General features: G+C 33.5%; 2 protein-coding genes across 2 annotated transcripts; one reads left to right on the forward strand and one right to left on the reverse strand.

The window, feature by feature from the left end:
- Positions 1–251: 251 nt before the first annotated feature.
- Positions 252–6,912, reverse strand: LOC131928158 (phospholipase A and acyltransferase 3). The gene is made up of 4 exons (XM_059284100.1): positions 6,728–6,912; positions 6,346–6,532; positions 5,706–5,835; positions 252–2,694 (listed from the first exon to the last, which is right to left on the reverse strand). Exons 1-4 carry the CDS (start codon positions 6,834–6,836, stop codon positions 2,563–2,565), a joined length of 558 nt encoding a protein of 185 aa, XP_059140083.1. The 5' UTR covers positions 6,837–6,912; the 3' UTR covers positions 252–2,562.
- Positions 6,913–9,275: 2,363 nt separating this feature from the next.
- LOC131928159 (uncharacterized) lies at positions 9,276–18,448 on the forward strand. Its single transcript, XM_059284101.1, has 6 exons — positions 9,276–9,410; positions 15,087–15,565; positions 15,947–16,160; positions 16,621–16,720; positions 17,375–17,420; positions 17,858–18,448. The coding sequence occupies exons 2-6, from the start codon at positions 15,092–15,094 to the stop codon at positions 18,284–18,286; spliced, it is 1,263 nt and encodes a 420-aa protein (XP_059140084.1). The 5' UTR covers positions 9,276–9,410; positions 15,087–15,091; the 3' UTR covers positions 18,287–18,448.
- The last annotated feature ends 1,536 nt before the right edge of the window (positions 18,449–19,984 follow it).

Consider the following 19,984-nt stretch of genomic DNA (forward strand, 5'->3'; position numbering starts at 1 on the left):
TTTTTGTTGTTTTATATTTGCTACTTAATTTTTGTTAATATTAACATGGTTATTGACCATCAATATCTTCCATACACTGTACTTGACATTAGGCCCCACTGCAGGTTATATTTGCCTGCCTAACCTTACAATACAACTCACTGTATAGCTCAATAACATCATCATACAGCGAGAACAACATCATCAAATAAACACATCCAACCAAATGCTGTTGAAGTCAAACATCATACTCTGACTCAAGATAAAGTAACTCAAAAATGTAAACATTTATTAAAGAATAAGCAACAAAACAATTTTTCTAAAGACAAATGACTATGATAATAAAGTGTCATGAACTTATAGCATTATAAAAAAGTCAATAAAATAAAAAACAAAAGCTTGTGATGATATTCATAGTATAAATGTTATATTTTTGTACTTTAAACAGGCACTTAAAGTTGTATTTGTGACTTATCATTTACAGGCATAACAATAGGCAATTACATTTCCTTGACCTACACTGTTTGCGTTAATTTGTATTGTTTTATCACAAAATATTTCAATAACAAAATATTTATTCAGAAATTTTAAAATCTTTATACACCTTATTCCCATAAATTAATCATTTAAGATTTTATGTTAAAATTGTCTAGAACTAGCAGAACCGTATAATATTAATGATTAACGTAATGAAAATATCAGTACATCATGAGTTTTACATCCCAATACCACAAGTTATAAAAAGCAAAATCACAAACTCTCAAGTGGAAGTATGAGTTATAAAAAAGACATCTGGCATGATGTAATAATAATTACCACTTATTCAAAATAGAAACTGTTTGGCAAGATGGGTAATTTATAAGTTCCAGAAAATACCATGATATAACGTAATATAAGTTTGTTGGTTTAATATTAAAAAGAGTATAATTTACTTTTCAAAGAGTATTTTTAAATATGCTAATGTCATAAAGTAACATATAGAGTATTAAACATCAGAAAAAGAGATGCAGTATTTTAATTGATTGTTAATTTTTTATATAATGTTTGGCATTTTAAATATGTAAAGATGTGGTTTCATAGCTAAATAGTAGTTATCATCAAAAACGTGACACAATAAAACAATATCAGAATGTTTACCTTTTAGCTGCTTGATTTATATCACATTTTGTGCTACGTTAATGTAACAAACATAAAAAGTTATCAAATACTAATGAAAATAAATTAGTTGTGGAAATTTTTACCCAATGGAAACCTATTCTACAAACATTTTTCTCTAAATGTGTGGGAATATTTACTGGATGAAAAACCATATACAAAGATACCCTTTGCCAGCCTACTATAAAACACCACATTGTAACTCTCCCATCTACCTCAACATGCCCCCCCACCTGCTCCCTTTGTTAAATTCAAATTTAATTTGATCTGTCAAGGCAGTGTGTGTTAATGTGAACCCTGGGCACAGTGTTGTGTGTTCAAGTGAACCCCACAACCAATCTGTGTGAACCCTGATGATGAAGCTGAGTGTGAAAGGTTACAGTGAAATGTATCTAACGCAAATTATGCTACCCACATGGGCCAACAATTAATAATGAAGTTAAACATATAAATTTCTATTCAGCGGCTACACCAAAAATATGGGTTGTACCATACTATACAAATGGCATGATTTATCTCCATTCAAACAAAAAGTAAATTTTACTAAATATTATAAATGAAAAGTATTTCACTATATGAAATTCATTTCTTTTGATAGCATAAAAAGGTTTGTTTAAAATTTAATTCAGAGCAGACCCACTATCGTTTATTTTTTTTGTGACTTAATCAGAACTGGTAGTTTCTTATTCATTAAAAACATAAGCTGGGCCACAAAGAAAATTTAACAAATTTATTTCAGGTTTCTGTGTTAGGATCATTTTTATTATAACTCTTACTGAATTTAAGGTTAACACTATATTGCCCAATGGACCAAAACTACCTTTTTATTTAATTTACCTACACCACATACAGTAAAATGTGTATGACCACAACCTTTTTTTAGCTCAAAGTGTAACAAATCAAACAGATAACAATATAAATATTTTCCACCATATTTTTAAAATAATATGCTTTGTAAAAATCAATAAAAATGTACCCCTTGTTCATCACTATTTCGATGGTATTTAATTTTAATCTCACAAACACAATAATTTTAAAGTTTAAAGTTAAAGAATGGATGAAATAATAAAAAATGTTTTTAAAAAAAAAGAAAAAAGTTTTTTAAAAAATTGCATCCTTATTAAGAATTTGATTAAACATTACTTGCTGAACTTTGAAATGTTACGAAATGAAAATATGTTGCATCTACTTGTCAATGTCATAAATGTAAGTAGTAGTTTGATAAAATATCAGTAATTGTTTACATTTTATATTTTGCTCAATAATAAATTTGGCATTATGTGAGGTTAATTAAAATGTTAACGATAATACACAACTTTACAAGTGATAATACCTCTCATGTTTAGGCTAGTTTTTAATTTACAAAAGTTACCCCATATGGAAAGAAAAAAATGTTAATGATAAAATTGGTAACCAAATAAATTCCATTCACATAGTTTGTGTTTGTTTCTTCTCTTTGTCCTTCTCTTCAGCTTTGTTGCTCCTCAGCAACGCATAGGTCACTGCTATGGTAACCAGGGATGCAATGCCAGTAGCTACACCAGTCAGAAATGTGTCCACCTATGATACAGTATTTTAAAAATCCATTTTAATTGTAAAAGATTAAATTGTTCCCTAAAAATGATATACTTATTATCAGATATTATTTAAAAACTTAATACTTATTATCAGATATTATTTTAAAAAATAAAACTTATCATCAGGTATTTTTTAAAAACATAATACTTATTATAATATATTATTTAAAAATGTAATACTTATTATCACATATTATTTAACAACATAATACTTATAACAGGGTTCGTACTACTTTTTCAAAATGAAATTCCAGACTTTTCCCAGACATTTTCCATACTTTTTTGGAAAAATTCCAGACTTTATACAGATAATGTGTTCGCGAATAATTTATAAAATGATGCACCATTTGTACTCTCATAATTACTTGTACTAAATTGACATTTATTTTAGGCAGTTGAGATATATTTATATTGAACTTTCTTTAGCCAAATTGACAGAAAATCACTTTTCTAGATTGCCTACTCAACTCCACCTAAAGTTTTAACAATTAAAATAATTGATTAAAATGATGCAGCCATTTTGTTTTAAACATTAGACTTATGTTATCTGTTCATGATCAAAATGCTTATGTTTTCAATTAAACTATCATTAAAATGGTATTGCATAATAGTGAGAGTTAATTACTTTAAAGAATACTAACGTAATGTATTAATTTAGGCCTGCTCTTGTTAAGTAGCCTAATATAGGCTACTTGTAAAGAAAAAAATTGGAGCAAAAAAAAAAAAACATTCTGCAGGTTGTAACCACATCACTCACTGTTTATGCTTATACACTTATACTACTTATAGCTGAGGAACGGGTCTGCAATAAAAAAAAAGTGCCGGTATCCTCCTCCCCCCCCCCCCCCCCCCCCACAACCACAAGACACGGTGAAGGGGTCATTGTGAGGTCATAGTGGTCTAGGCTTCAGTATGCCTGTTTAATACGTCATACCATGAACTGAGATGTGACTTATACCCCCCACCCTCCTTACCCAGCAGTACCAACTACAAACTTGGGGTCATGGTGAGTTCACACAAGTGACCGTAGTTACAAGAAGGGGCGGGGTAGTCTAGCTTTAATCGTCAGCATTGAAATCTAAGCTTGTGTTTTAAAAACCATCCCAGCGTGTAAAGAAAACACGGTATTTATATCACCCTAACATTATTGCAATAGCGTGTCGTCACACTTTATAAAACCCTCCTCCCGACTTTTCCGAGTGTGACGTCATTTATGGACGACTGAAGCAAACAGAAATACGGGTATGAACCCAAGGAGGCCTCGCGACTTATTAATCTTATAAATGTTAATATTAACCCAAAGTAAGTGAACGCGTGTGGAAGGGGGAGGGGGGGGGGGGGGGTTAAAATCCGAAATTTCTTTGGATGTCATAAACGGATGACCCTCAGAGACAAATAAATTATATCTAAACTACCATTCATACACCTCCCACATAATTTTTTTGTTATGACTGTCTGCGTGCAAACTTAAACAATGAAAAATAGCGGGTAAAATCGAGAGCCTAACAATTCTGAAGGCGATCATTCTTTCATTAAATTTAAATGACAATTTTAAATACTTGTAACACATTCACACGGTCAGTCGCAACACAAAATATCTCTTCCCTCCCTTCCCCTCCTCTTCCAATGAGTATCTGAGCATCCATTTTTTTCTGCGAACCAGCGAAAAAAATCACAACAGTGTAAACCCGCGCGAAAGCGCGGGGAAAAAAAGCGGAGTAATTTCACCTAAAAATAGCAATTTTTTAACTTGGAAAATATGGACTTCGGAGTTTTGTTTCTAAAACTGGATTCCAGACTTTTTCCAGACTTTTAAAAAATCCAGCCCAAAAACTAGCGATTTTCCAGACTTTTTTAAGTCTTAAATTCACTTTTCTAAATTCAAGACTTTTTCCAGACTTTCCAGACTGCGTACGAACCCTGTTATAATTACATATTATTTAAAAACAATACTTATTATCTGATATTATTTAAAAAATAAAACTTATTATCAGGTATTTTTTAAAAACATAATACTTATTATAACATATTATTTAAAAATATAATACTTATTATCACATATTATTTAACAACATAATACTTATAATCACATATTATTTAAAAACATAATACTTATTATCACATATTATTATCAAAGGATAATTTCTTATTATTGAAAGATTTGCTATAATAATATGAGAAAATATCTCATGAATAAAACAACTCAAGACAAGATGTCCAGATGTTTTGTCACCATTAAATTATTGCAGTAAGATATCTACAATATCTACAATACGATTACTTCAGAAGCTTCCTGACATATGCACAAGCCAAAACTACTATCTTTCACTCAGATATGCCATAGTTACGCAATTATTACGTAGGGCCAACATATTTTCAAAGGTCATGACACCACAATGCCTACATATTTTCAAAGGTCATGACACCACAATGCCTACATATTTTCAAAGGTCATGACACCACAATGCCTACATATTTTCAAAGGTCATGACACCACAATGCCTACATATTTTCAAAGGCCATGACACCACAATGTCAACATATTTTCAAAGGTCATGACACCACAATGCCAACATATTTTCAAAGGTCATGACACCACAATGCCTACATATTTTCAAAGGTCATGACACCACAATGCCTACATATTTTCAAAGGTCATGACACCACAATGCCTACATATTTTCAAAGGTCATGACACCACAATGCCTACATATTTTCAAAGGTCATGACACCACAATGCCTACATATTTTCAAAGGTCATGACACTACAATGTCAACATATTTTCAAAGGTCCTGACACTACAATGCCTACATATTTTCAAAGGTCATGACACTACAATGTCAACATATTTTCAAAGGTCATGACACTACAATGCCTACATATTTTTAAAGGTCCTGACACTACAATGCCTACATATTTTCAAAGGTCATGACACTACAATGCCTACATATTTTCAAAAGTCACGACACCACAATGCCTACATACTAAACTACCTGTTCGCTCTTTGAAACACCATATCTGCACCAGTTGACAAAATGTTCACAGTTCCCGTACAGCAGGCTGTAGCCTTCTTCTCCAATTTTCGCTGTTGCGTTTGCAATAATTTCTGCTACTTCAAGTGGGCTACAACAAAAGTTTATTTAAAAACATTTATTTTTAAATTTATTTTAAATAAGGACAAATTAACCAAGCAGAAAAAGAATGAAAAGAAGTAGTAGCGAGGTCAAATCAATCAGCATTATATAAGAATATAAATATAAAATACAATTAAGAAACTGGAAAAAAAATTGTATAAAAAATTCTCCTTTGTTCTTAATTTTTATTGTTGGAAGGGATCCCTTCTTTCACAACTAAGTCTACGTGTCAACTGGACATGTGCCATTGAGGCCATTGATGTTTCAACCATAGGCCTTCCTTCGAATGTACCATAAACATTAAAAACTACTCTAAAAAATCTTGTCCAACTTTTGTTTGACAGACAAAACGACGACACTTCATTAAATTTATAATGTGGTTTGTACAATTTAAATGATAGATCTATTAAAATTGCATCGCAAAAATTAAGCAAGATTATAGGTGCAATAATACTTTATTAATAAAAACATGTTTGTGATCTAAACAAAAAGAATATACCTGCATTTTTTATCTCGTGAGTTATTGATGCATGCCTTATCTTCTAAGACAATATCCCAAAAATCGTCAACAGTGACTCTCGCTTTGTTGAATGTCTTCCCACAGATCGTAAACAAATGCTCTGGCTTGACTTGAGCATTGATCCCATCGTCATTTTCTCCCGCAAGATGAACTACTTTACCCTCACCTGTTCAACATAAGACAAATTATTTTGCTACTGCATTCAGGCAATTAGCATGATGAAACAGAGACCAAAATTATAAAAAAAAAAAAAATAAGCTAATCAATAAAAAATTAAAATGCCAATACCTGGTATTAAGGACAACAATTTTTAGAACAATTTTTTTTCAAAGCCCCATGGACTTTTATAAAAATGACTTACCAATGTAGAGACCCCAATGAGAGTAGATTCCACGTTTAAACTCAATTCTGTCGCCTGGCCGTAGTTTATTGAATGTATCAAGATTATGTGAGTAATTGGACACCGCCATTTGTTATTCTAGACTATAGTCATAGATAGACTATGGCATTTAAAAAAAATTTTAAATCTGGAAATGAAAAAAATAAAACAGGTTTTTATGGTACAAACCTTGTGCAGCGTCGAAACGGCCAATGACAAAACAGCCCCGACATAAGAGCCCCATTAAATTGACCCCGTCAAAAGGGCCAGCGACATATGGACCCAGTCATATAGACAGTTTTTCCACAAAGCGGCCCTCGTCATTACCGTAAATTACGACTCCCGAAAAATAGGCTCCCGTTATTTTGGCTCACGACAAATAGGCTTATGTCAATTTGGCTCCCAACTAAAAGGCCACTGAAAATACGGTTTCTGTAGAGACTACATCTCTCAGCAAAACGGGCTCATTGAATATGACATCTGCTAGTGGGACCCCTTCATCAATATTCTTTAGAGTTAGCTTATCCAACACTCTTAAGTAATACAACGTATGCATCTCTTGTTCGGCAGGCCTTATTTTTATAATAGTTTATTTATTACAAGAAATAGTATCTATGACTTCCATAAATGAGTCAGTTCCAGGCTTAGTGTGTGGGGAGAGGGGTCCACGCTGTACATTCCTACCTGCAGTATGCTTGTAGGTTATCAAAACAAAATGCCATTCTCCTGTAAACATCATGTATATATCATACATTTACACTTCTGTGCTCGCTTTTTAGCAACAGATCTTTACTGTTGTAAATTAAACATTATCAAAACTTTAGAATCGGTGGAATTTAGCTGTTAAGGGCTTGATTTGTTTTTGAATTGATGTTAGTTCCTGAAAAACAATTTCATTTAGATATTTAAAAGAGGTTATAGTGGTAGTGGACGTAGGACAAAATGGTTACTTTTATGCCAATAGTGGTCATGCCATTCATTAGTCTGGAGCCAAAATGTCGGGAGTCATTTTGTCGGAAGCCAATATGTCGGGAGCCCAATTATCGGGAGCAAATAAGTCGGGAGCCCATTTATCGGTAGACAATATGTTGTGAGCCCATTTGACGGAAGCCCATTTGTTGTGAGCCCTTATGTCGGAAGTCCATTTGTCGGGAGCCTAAGTGTGGGGAGCCCATTTTTTGGGAGCCTATATGTTGCAAGTCAATATGATGGGAGCCTATTTGACTGGAGCCAATAAGTCAATCCCTTTTGACGGGGCTATTTTGACTGGGTCGTTTTGTCGGGGTCATATTAACGGGGTCGAATTTCCCAGGCCATTTGACACGGCAACTACAAACCTTATTAATTCTAATCTTATGCCTCTACCTACTCTAAAGTAAAGTTTAAAAGTAGCCTAAGATTATAATAATTACTAATATTATTTAGCTAATAGTTATTTAAAAGTCTTAAATAGATCTATATGATAATCTATCGTTTTAGGTGCATAAAATAAGTCGAGGCTATTAATGTGCGAATACGTAGCCTCATTGGTAAGGCTTTAATAGAAGTGTATTGATTATTGATATGTATTTGTGTCAAATTTTATTGATAACTGAATAATAAACCAAAATCAATGGCTAAATAATAAATAAATTATATCAATATAATATAATAATAATAGGCCAGAAATCAACTTTAAACAGCAGTGTTTGCGAGCAAGATTTTTATAACTTTCAAAGCATAAATCCACCTAAAAATGTGAAATAATTAGGCCTACTGAAATTTATTGAGTCACCTTTTTTTCACATTATTAGTAGATTTCTAGCAGTAGTAGTATTAGTGTATTAGCCTCGGCCGATTTTACGTAGATCTAGATCTACGTCCTAAAAAGATATTATAGATCTAGATTACCGTCCAAGATTTAAATATTAAAAAATACTTTAAAATAGGCCTACTATACTATTTTTTAGTACATTATTCATTTCATTATTATAATAGTATTTACCTCTATCTATAATAAAACTAATTATGTTCGGTAGAATCTAGGAGCTTTCCATTGATTTTGGAATGTCTCAAGTAAATCTAGATCTAGATCTAGATCTAGATCTAGTAATAATTCTTGTTGATTCGGAACGTAGCCCAAACTACTAGCCTATCCAGGATTTTCTAGAAATAGATTATGTTGTCATGAGTAATGTTTTGACGATTTTTTGCGGGACAGCCCGAAAATTATTTTTATCTTTCGACTTCTAAATTTAGATACGGTGCTTTTTTATTTTGTAATCCGTAATATAGATCTATATAGTCACTTCGAAAATGATTTTGTACTCTTTTTTTTTTATTGAAGTAGATCTAAATACGTTGTCGGTTTTAGACATAAATAATTAATCATTTATAATTTAAAATCAAAAACTAATTTAATAGCCTAAAACGTGTGTAGATTAATAAACATCTGACCGTTTGTAGTTTATATTAGGCCTATAGAGAAAATGTTATAAAATTAATGTGTAATTAATTTGAAGAAACACCGCATGTTGCAATATAATAATGTTGCATCACGAAAATGCAACACGATTCGATAGTACTAGATCTAGGCCTAGTTAGTAGATCTAGAATAGATCTAGAATCTAGATCTAGAGATCTAGATCTAATTCTAGTTCGTAAATGAGTCGTGAATAATCAATTCGTAATAATTATATTTAATAACTACTCGGACTAATAACTAGATCTAGATCTATATAATTGTTATTGTATAGTTGTATCTCAATACCCGGTATACCGTGCCGTATAAATATATTAAATAATAGTCGGTAATCTATCGTTTTGGGTACGTAAAATCGCCCGCGATTTGTAATGTGAAAAACAGGTGACTCCTTAAATTTTAATAATTATTTCACATTTTGAGGAAGATTTATGTTTTAAAAAATTCAAAAATGTTTCCTTGATTCATTTATGTACCTGTTTTTAATTTTTAAACAATTGAATTAAAACTTTTCCGTAATAAATGAAGACTAGCGATGTTTCCAACAGATGCAACTATGCTCATTTACTATAGCAGCCATCTTGTCTAAGTTTTATTTTTATAAGCTTTTAGCGCCAGATTCAGGGGGAAGTCACTCTATTTTACAAATGGCTGCTGTTTATATAGCAAATCTTGCTCTCAGACACTGCTGTTTAAAGTTAATTTCTGGCCTATATTGATATATTTAGCCATTGATTTAGGTTTATTATTCATTTATCTATAATATTTGACACAAAAGTATGACAATATACTTCTATTAAAGCCTTGACAATGAGGTAACGTTTTCGTACATAAATAGCCGCGGGCGATTTTACGTACCCAAAACGATAGATTACCTAATAGTCGTATGCAGTGGCGTGCAGAGGGGGGGGAGGGGGGGGGGGGGCCCAGGCCCCGGGCATCCACCACTAAGGGGCATCCAGCGGAGGTAAAAAAAAAAAAATTTAATTAATTAGTTAATTTTTTTTTTTTTTTTTTTTTTTTTTTTTTTAGTAATTTAAAAACTGTTGTGATATGTCGTGTCATAGTGTCATCTTAACTTTCCATATGTTTTGCGATCTCACTCAAAAAAATTGTAACACTCAATCGTCTGTCAGCCGATTTAACATTACACTGTCCGTATGGCAAAACTTATATAGAAACAGCGGGCATCAGTGAAGGGTAGTCCTACGGAAGTCAATGATATTCCATTAATAAATGTGTGTCATATTTATTTAGTATAGTGTAGGGGCATCGTTTAGAGTACTTGTGACCAAGTTATTCCCATGCACTGTATTAGGGCATCTTTAAAGTAATATGCGCGTATTCGTTATACTCATTTTCAAGGACATCCGTTGAGTAATTAAATCATATTTATTTTTATACACTATAGGGGCATCTTTAAAGTAATTATTCGTATATTCATTATAATATATTTTATGAGCATTTACTAATATGCCCACTTCACTTTATAATACATTTTAATGGCATCCATACAGTAAGTACGCCCATCTTCATTTTATATATTGTAGGGGCATCTTGAAAGTAATTAAGCTTATATTCATGTATTACACTCGAAGGACATGCAACAGTAATTACACCAATCATCGTTGTTAACATTGGGGGCATCTCTAAAGCTATTTTTTAATGTACTTCTTCATTATTATCCATTTTAAGGGCATCCAAAGGGTAATTATGCCCATATTATTATTATAAATTTTTGGGGCATCTTTGGTGAAATATATGGCCGTTTGCAGTGTAATAACTTTTTTTTGTTAAATTGTATGGGCAGCATTCAGTGGCGTAGCTAGGATTTTCGGTCCCCTATGCAAAAATTAACAATGTTAATGTTAGTCGCCCGCTCTCCCCCACACTGAATGCCACTGCCTGTACACTAAGAAAGGACTTGGGGCCTTTTTTAAATTAAATTATTTCTACAGTAGAAAAAAAAAACTTGATTTCATTAATTTTTTAAAAATTATTTATATAAAATAAATATCAAAATTCCAATGTAAAAGTTTTAACTTTTTAAAAGAAGGAAAATGGCCCCTATTTGCCTTGGGCCCCTATGCCTTGCTTACTCTAGCTTTACGGTAGCTAAGCCACTGACAGCCATTAGTATATTTTTTTTTTCATGCATTATATAAGCATACTTAAGAATAAGAATGCCCATATAATGTTTTTGATACACTGTAGCGACAATCTTAAGAATACGAATCAACATATTGTTTTCGATACATTGTAATGATATCATTCAGAATAATTGCGCCCATATTGATTTTTACAAATAGGAGGAGCATGCTTTAAGTAGTGTTAAAGTTAAAGTTTTTAACTCTGAGTAGAGCTTTCTTTAAAGTAATTGGGAGCACATGCAGAGCCAGTTTTATTTCAGTTAATAGTAGAGCTATCTATAGAGTTATTGAGCCCATAATGATGTAATGAAATGTGGGGATGCGGTGTGGGTTTTTAGGTTATGAAAGCCGTTAGTGGATTATCCCCCACCTGAACTAGACAGATGTACTTAGGTGTTAAATTTGTGAAAACGCGTCCAAGCCTAGGGAGGGTCTGACATAGCATAGTGGATTTTTAAACACAGTCCGATTTAGAAATGTTTTTTTAAGCTGGCAGCTTTAGTGGTCATCCATTTATGACATCCACACGGGGGGGGGGGGGGGGTCCGAAAAAAATTGACTTTTGTGGACGCGTGTGGACAGGGGGAGGGGGGGTTGGCCCAATGTGGACGTCCACACATTAAATCTAACATTATTTTTGGTAGTGTGAAAGAAAAATATTTCCTAGCGAAGCTAAAGTTCAACTATCCTATCTCTCTGGCCCTTTAACCACCCAGCTTGGGTCTATGCCCTGGCTTAACCTGGAATACAATAAGATATCCAATTACAAGTTTCCCACATTTGCATCCCAGGTCAAATACCAGGCGACCACTTCTCTAGGTAGGCGGGGTCATCCCAGTTCAGTTGTGAGATGGGAGAGGGGTGGAGGGGGGGGGGGGTTAGCACGCTGTCCCTGTTCAGGTGTGGGACACGAAGGACAATAAAACACATTTGTACCAGTATTTGTAATACTATATACACTCAGAGTATATACACACTAAATGCAGTAGCTTGAGTAATAGTGGAAGAAGATTATGCAAAAACTTATAGTCAGTGTGGACGTCCACGGGATGGGGGGGGGGGGGGGGGTCCGTCAAAAGTGGACGTTTGTGGACAGGGAAGAGGGGGGGGGGGGTCCAAAATCCCAAAAATGTGTGGACGTCATAAATGGATGACCCCTTAGCCAACCAAGGTACACTTCTGTTATATTCAAGGTTAAGATAGTTTGAGAGTATCTAGCTAGCATCACCCATCTCTTTAAAGAGTTGACGTTTTGACCAAGTGGTTTAGAGAGAAAAATCTGAAACATCTCTAGTTCAATGCACACTCTCACCTGTATTAGTTACACTATAGGAATTCCTAAACAGGCCAAGAGAGAAACATCCCATTAATAAAGGCATATCTGTCGCCCTAATTGCAGACACAGACAGCGTTTTTGTCCCTGCGGTCCTGGGTGGTAATACAATACCGGATGAGACTCTTTTGTAGTGCATCACAGCCCCCCCCCCCCTCCCCACCACGACCCGTCCCGCAATTGTCTCCCCCCCCCCTTCTCCCAAGTTCCAACCATTCATTCCATTTGGATTTAGTTGGCTGTAGTCAACGTTTTCATCTCAATTAAGATAAGTACATTTTTTTAAATAAATTATATATATATATATATATATATATATATATATATATATATATATATATATATATATATATATATATATATATAAGTATTTATGGGGGCATCTTCCGCTTGATTTTGCCCCGGGCATCTACATAGGTCTGCACGCCACTGGTCGTATGCCGTACCGTATGACGTATAACAGTGTAGTGTAATGAGTCTATACATGTAGTATTAGTATAGTATAGTAAATAGTAATGTAGGCCTATACTATAGTATAGTATAGGCCTACTTTTTATTTAGAAGTGCACCGTGCCTAACACGTTGATCTATTCTATAGTATTCTATAGTATATAGATCTAGGCCTACTATAGCCTATATAAAGTATATATATATATATATATATATATATATATATATATATATATATATATATATATAGGCCTATATATATATATATATAATTATAGCCTATATATATATATATATATATATATATATATATATATATATATATATATATATATATATATATATATATATATATATATATATATAGGCCCTATACATTAATATATATAATAATATATATATAGGCCTATATATTTTTATAGGCCTACAATAAATGAATAATACTAGCCACTAGACTAAATTATTAAAATTAGGCTAAATATTTTAAATTTTTTAATATAGGGCCCTAGTAGGCTTAGATCATAATCAGTGATAATGTAGTTAGTATTAGTTAGTATAGAAAAATAGTTAGTTTTACTAGTTATAACTAGTTAGTCGTTAGAGGAGAGGTAGGCCTATAGGCCCTAGTCACGCCCTAGTGGCATATGTGTACTTAAGTGTAATACTACTAATGTACTATGTAACTATACTATGAGTATTATTAATACTAATAGTATAGCCTATAGGGCAGGCCTATATAATTATAGTCTTATTATAGATCTAGTTAAATCTAGTAAATACTAAATAGTGAACTATTAGGCCTATAGTAATTATAGTGTACGAGCCAACCCGCGGTGTATCATACGCCGCTATTTAGTTGTTGTTTTTTTCTACTTTTCAGTAATTCATAATTTGTGAATTCGACAGTACCAATGCTGCCACTGAAAATATTTGTTTTAAAACACTAAAACCCTCCTTTTCACCAACCCCCCCCCCCCCCTCCTCGTGAAAGAAGCCTCCTCTTAGTTACCTCCCCTAAGTTTAAAATCGTTTCAAACTAAATGTAATCACAGCAATGTAAAGGCTTTTAACAACTTTATAGGGCCATTTCATTATAAGACCTATTTACGATTATAATTATACTAGCTGCATACCCGAGCTCCGCCACGGTGTATCTTTTTTAAATGTAGCAACTTGGGAACAGAACAAAACTAAACACAAACGCTTATATCCGTTCTTCGCCACGATGTGGATATGGACATTACCTCAGAGTTTACCACACTGCGTGCCAGTGTGGGTACCTGCTTTGGGCTGAATATTCCTACAGCGCACCGGCGCGCGGGTAGCTTATACCCGTGCTTCGTCATGGTGTGGATATGGGTATTACCTCAAAGTTTACCTCGCTGCGCGTGTATGGGGGTCCCCGCATTGGGGAGATTATTCCTTTAGCGAACAGCGCGGGTGTCGGTAGCACTTTAGTGCGAATATGGATATTCACGAAAATGAAGCTACGGTAAAAAAAATTGAGAGCCAACGCTCTCACGAAAGTCCACCCAGACATCTTTCCTCCCTGAACCCAAAGCGCCATTTAAAGCGCAGCGGAAAGACACGTTTACCCGGCCATCCGCGCCCAGAGAGAGACTTCCTAAATCTATAGCGACGATGGACTAACACACTACCAGCCTGCTTATATAATAGATTATCACATGGCTTAAATCATTAAATACTAAATCATTATTAGAATGAATAGTCCTACAGAAATCTAGATCTAGTTACTTACAGTGAATGACATGAGTGTTGTCAGTGAATAGAATAGTGTTAGCTTGTACTGTTGTAATGTTATGACTGCCCTACTAATAATTTCTAATTAGACTAGACATCTAGACTTTAAAATTTTTATTACTGAAGTATTATCTAGTCTAACTCTACTACTCTAGGCCTAATAATTTTATTTCTAATTTATTTCAGTTTTAATGGAGAAATTCAGATGTTTTAGTTTGCCAGCTTTTTTACCCATGAAAGTAAAATCATATTATTTGGAAAAGCTTAGGCTACCTAGGTCATTTTTTTATATTTTTATAAAGCAGAAGCCAGTTTCAAAACAACTAGCCAACCACAAACTAATATTTGATTTAGCTGAGCGGAAAAACAAAAATGATCAAGATTCTAACCAACAATGTGTGACTGAAATCTCAGAGCCAGCAGGACAAAGAGTTATTAAAGATGCTCATCACAAAACTTACACTACTGTCGTCCAAATCAATCAACATTTAAATTTAGGTCTAGGCTTATTGACAACAGTTTACTTAGGCCTTCTGAAAATGGCAAGTGATGCTTTCATAGCTTTTACCTCAACAACTGCTGAAACTTTAAAGAACAAAAAAGTTAATGATTGGGATTTAGCATGCAACACCAATAATAATGAGGACTTTACAAAGAAATATCTGGTAGGCTTGTGATAAAAATTTTATTTTCCTAACACCAAGCTACTTATTTCAGCATTCAGCCAGATGGTTAGACCCTCTACCCAGACATCACTTATTATAATTAAAATTAATATTAATTTGATGCAGATTTTTAATAAGTATTGCTTCCCTAAGCAGGCTGGTGTGTGCATTTCCATATTTTGCCCTAAAGCTTCAAGAGGCCAGACTTGCTTCACATTGATAATGGCTGTGAATGTGATAATAAATTTAAATAGTGACTACTAATGTCTTATTGGTGTGATTGAATACCAAATAATTATATTTTGATAATTGCTCATATCTAGGTCTAAGTTATTTTTGTTTTTATTTTTACTAAAACAATACATTTTATTTTATTAACAGATAGTTGGCTTGGGTAACCATGGATACCCCAACACAAGACACAGCATTGGTATGAGAGCAGTGGACAGATTCGCAGAAAATTTCGGGGTGACATTGTCGTACAACAAACAGTATGGAGGATTTGCTAATTCAACTACAGTTGATGATACTAAGCTAGTTCTATTCAAGCCAAAAGCTTTGATGAATATAAATGGTATCAGTGTAGCTAAGACAGGTAAAAACAATGTTGGTGCTTGCTTGTTAAATGCCAGAAAAGACAGTGATAAAAACTGGCATTTTTTAATTCCTAAAGTAGAAATTAGGCAACTTCAGATTCTCTATTCACAGAAATGTTAGGGTTAGTTTTTGGTTTGGTATCATGAGATCTGAGTTACTGATTTGAGATAGACAACTGTATAAACTTTCATCATTACTCAGGTTTAACACGAACGTAAGCTCTAGTTTTTACTATACAAACTGTTTCTAATCATTTTCCGCTTCACCTTTCTGTTATTTCTTGTGGTGTACAAAAGATACCGTTACTAAGTTTTTACTGACATTTTTGTCTGTAAATAGATCAAATACTCTATTTTTACAGAGTTTATCTATTTTAATGATAAATAAGCAGCCTTACAAAACTCTTTTCCCTTCACTGACACTTACTTTGTTTCTTCAATACTTATTTACCTTTGCAGCAAAGCTGTTATCAATTTGTCCAAGTAACATCTACTTAATCCATGATGAATTAGATAAAGTCCCTGGGAAATTTCATATAAAAGAAGGAGGAAGTGCAGGGTATGTTGAATATACTTAGAAGAAATTATATTAGTCTATGGATATAAAATATTCATTATACAAGGTGTATGCAAAAAATGCTAGTATTTCCTGTTCGTTTATTCATCATTGTTGTGTAGTGTCGTATTAATCTTTTTCCCCCCAGACAGGAATAAATAAGTTATGTTAAGACATCAAGTAGCTGACACAATGCAGTTTTAATGGAGTTTAAGCAAAAAGTTTGCTCATTGTTTTTTTCAACAATGTATTGGTAGATACAATACATCATTACATTGGCCTATACATCATTACATGAAGCATTATAACATTCCACAGGCCTATACATCATTAAACTGGTCTACACATCATTACATACATGATTACACTAGCCTAGACTTAGTGGCACTGGCTTATACCATCATTACGTGGACCTATGCATCATTAATAACAGATTTCCTCCTTATATATAATATATATTTGTAGAGTGTTGTTTGTAATGTACTGTGTGTTGTAATAATAAAACAAAGTGTCTGGTCTGGATATATGTATGGGGCAAAGAATAGCCTTAATGCAGTGTTGTGGGAAGATATTCTAAGACCAGTTTTTATTTTTTCAGCCCTATGCTAGAATAATAATTCTATCAGAAACTAAATTTTAAAATTTTTGTATCCTTAGGGGTCATAATGGTGTGCTGTCGTGCATCAGCTCATTACAATCACAAGTAAGTAAATCTAATTCTTTCAACCCTCTCAGTTATATATCAGTAGTTTGTCTTGTGTATGTAAAAATAAGATTTTAAAAAAGCTTTCTCCTGTAACCAAATTTCCCTTTTTTTCTAAAGATCAACAAATTGGTAGGGCTAAGAATTAAAATATACAGGATAATTAGAAACATACATTCCACAACACTTTTTCATAGTGTTTTATGTAAGCTACCTGATGTTTATTTGTATCTAGTGTACTTGTGTAAGTGTATTAAATTAATGTTTTAATCTATTACTATTATGAATTAAATTTTACTTGTGTTGCTATTTTGTAGTTGCAATTATATATTTATAAACTTAAACAAAATTTTGTATAAAATTATTTTGGCATTAAATTTACACAGTTTATTCTTTGCAGAAGATTTGTTCTATTATTTGCTGTTATATTTTATCAGGCAATGAGGCGCCTTAGAATCGGGATAGGTCGTCCTTCATCTAGAAATTTTGTTGTCCCTTATGTGTTGGGCAAATTTTCTAAAGAAGAAGCCGATCTTGTGGCATCTGCTGTAGATCAAGCTCTTGAGGCTCTGCTTCATCACATCAAACAAAGGTCAGCTGGTTCAACCAATCACAGCAGCACATCAATCAGACATAAACCTTTACACCAATCAAAACCTGTCTTACATGATAAACATAAACCTTTACACCAATCAAAACCTGTCTTACATGATAAACACCCCAGCCAAGAGACAGAGGAACCTGAGTGTTGTAACACATCCATCAATAACTGTCAACAAACAGAAGAAACCAGGATGGAGGCACCCAACAAAGTTAACAGTTGTAACACATCAGATTGCAACCGTGAACCTACACCAGAAAGATGATGTTCATGAATTTAGGATTACAACCGTGAACCTACACTAGAAAGATGATGTTCATGAATTTAGGATTGCAACCGTGAACCTACACCAGAAAGATGATGTTCATGAACTTAGGATTGTAAATGAATACCTCATTAACCTAATTAAAAAATTGTATCAAATTTACTACCTAACCCAAGTTAATCAATTCCTTTGTAAAAACTTGTCTTATAAGACTCAAGTTTCTACAGATCATCAATTCTACAACAACAATGTCTGAAAACAAAACCTTATCTTTATTCACTAGAATACCAAATAGGCTAAGTAGTAAAGTGAAAAGTAAAGTTCCCCTTCCAAACCTGACAGTCTGTGGTACAAGTGAAGTAGAGTTCACCTGTTTCTGTGACCTCTGCATGTGAAGGGATAGTGTGTTCAGCACTATTCCCAGCTGCCTTTACTTCACCTAACGTGAGTTAGGTACCCTTAAGAGCTGACTGAACTCTGGGATGATCTACTGACTTCAACTTGGTTTTGAACTCGAGACTTAAGGGTTAGCAGTCTAGCCGTCTACTGCTAGGCCAATCTGTCCCTAAGTAGCTGCTCATGATATTCTGTATTTCTGATGCATGAAAAAAGCAATTTTCAATCATCTTTGGTGTCACTAACTTTCAGGCAGATTGCAACATACGTAGTAACTTGACAGAGATGGGGAAATCTGTTACATAGATTGCCCTTAAAGCAATTGCTTATTTATAGTAAAAATTTAAGGTCAAGGCTAAATATCATGATCAAAAATTGTAAATGTAAGAAATACTGAATGGTTGGCAGGACCACATTATTAATGTCTTAATTATTTTTAAATTTTTTTTGCTATGTGTTTATAAATCATTTTATATATTGATTTTAAATAGATATACACATATTTAAAAACAAAGTGAGAAAACTGTCATATTGCTATTCCCCCCCCCCCCCCTGCATCTGCCAGTGAGTGATACTCAACAAAACAGAAGTTAGGCTAACAACATGTAGTATGCCCTCTGTAGATGAACACATATTTTAAAAGTATTTTGAGATTTTTTCAAGCCATTGAAAACCATATTACTTAGTTCTTCATTCATGTTTTCAAATCAGAATAATGATCTTAATGAACTAGACCAGAAGTAGCAAAACTATTGAATATCTCATTTTTAAAAGTGTTTGCTCAGCCAGAACAAAGTTAACACTGACACACTCAGAACAAAATTAACACTGACACACTCAGCCAGAACAAAGTTAACACTGACACACTCAGAACAAAACACTGACACACAACAAAATCAACACTGACACACTCAGAACAAAATTAACACTGACACACTCAGAACAAAATTAACACTGACACACTCAGAACAAAATTAACACTGACACACTCAGAACAAAATTAACACTGACACACTCAGAACAAAATCAACACTGACACACTCAGAACAAAATCAACACTGACACACTCAGAACAAAATTAACACTGACACACTCAGAACAAAATCAACACTGACACACTCAGAACAAAATTAACACTGATACGCTCAGAACAAAATTAACACTGATACGCTCAGAACAAAATTAACACTGACACGCTCGGAACAAAATTAACACTGACACGCTCAGAACAAAATTAACACTGACACACTCAGAACAAAATCAACACCGACACGCTCAGAACAAAGTTAACACTGACACGCT

This window comes from Physella acuta, unplaced genomic scaffold (genome assembly GCF_028476545.2).
Source record: "Physella acuta isolate Inbredline_101_S28 unplaced genomic scaffold, ASM2847654v3 ptg001467l, whole genome shotgun sequence".
Classification (NCBI taxonomy): domain Eukaryota; kingdom Metazoa; phylum Mollusca; class Gastropoda; family Physidae; genus Physella; species Physella acuta.

Bases quoted from the DNA above. Each gene is read 5' to 3' on its own strand.
- LOC131928158 (XM_059284100.1), bottom strand. From the start codon at position 6,836: ATGGCGGTGTCCAATTACTCACATAATCTTGATACATTCAATAAACTA. The intron at 6,533-6,727 runs GTAAGTCATTTT...TATGTTGAACAG, and splicing joins TCATTGGGGTCTCTACATTG to GTGAGGGTAAAGTAGTTCAT. The intron at 2,695-5,705 runs GTAGTTTAGTAT...ACTGTATCATAG, and splicing joins GTGTTTCAAAGAGCGAACAG to GTGGACACATTTCTGACTGG.
- LOC131928159 (XM_059284101.1), top strand. From the start codon at position 15,092: ATGGAGAAATTCAGATGTTTTAGTTTGCCAGCTTTTTTACCCATGAAA. The intron at 15,566-15,946 runs GTAGGCTTGTGA...TTTTATTAACAG, and splicing joins ACTTTACAAAGAAATATCTG to ATAGTTGGCTTGGGTAACCA. The intron at 16,721-17,374 runs GTATGTTGAATA...TTGTATCCTTAG, and splicing joins AAAGAAGGAGGAAGTGCAGG to GGGTCATAATGGTGTGCTGT.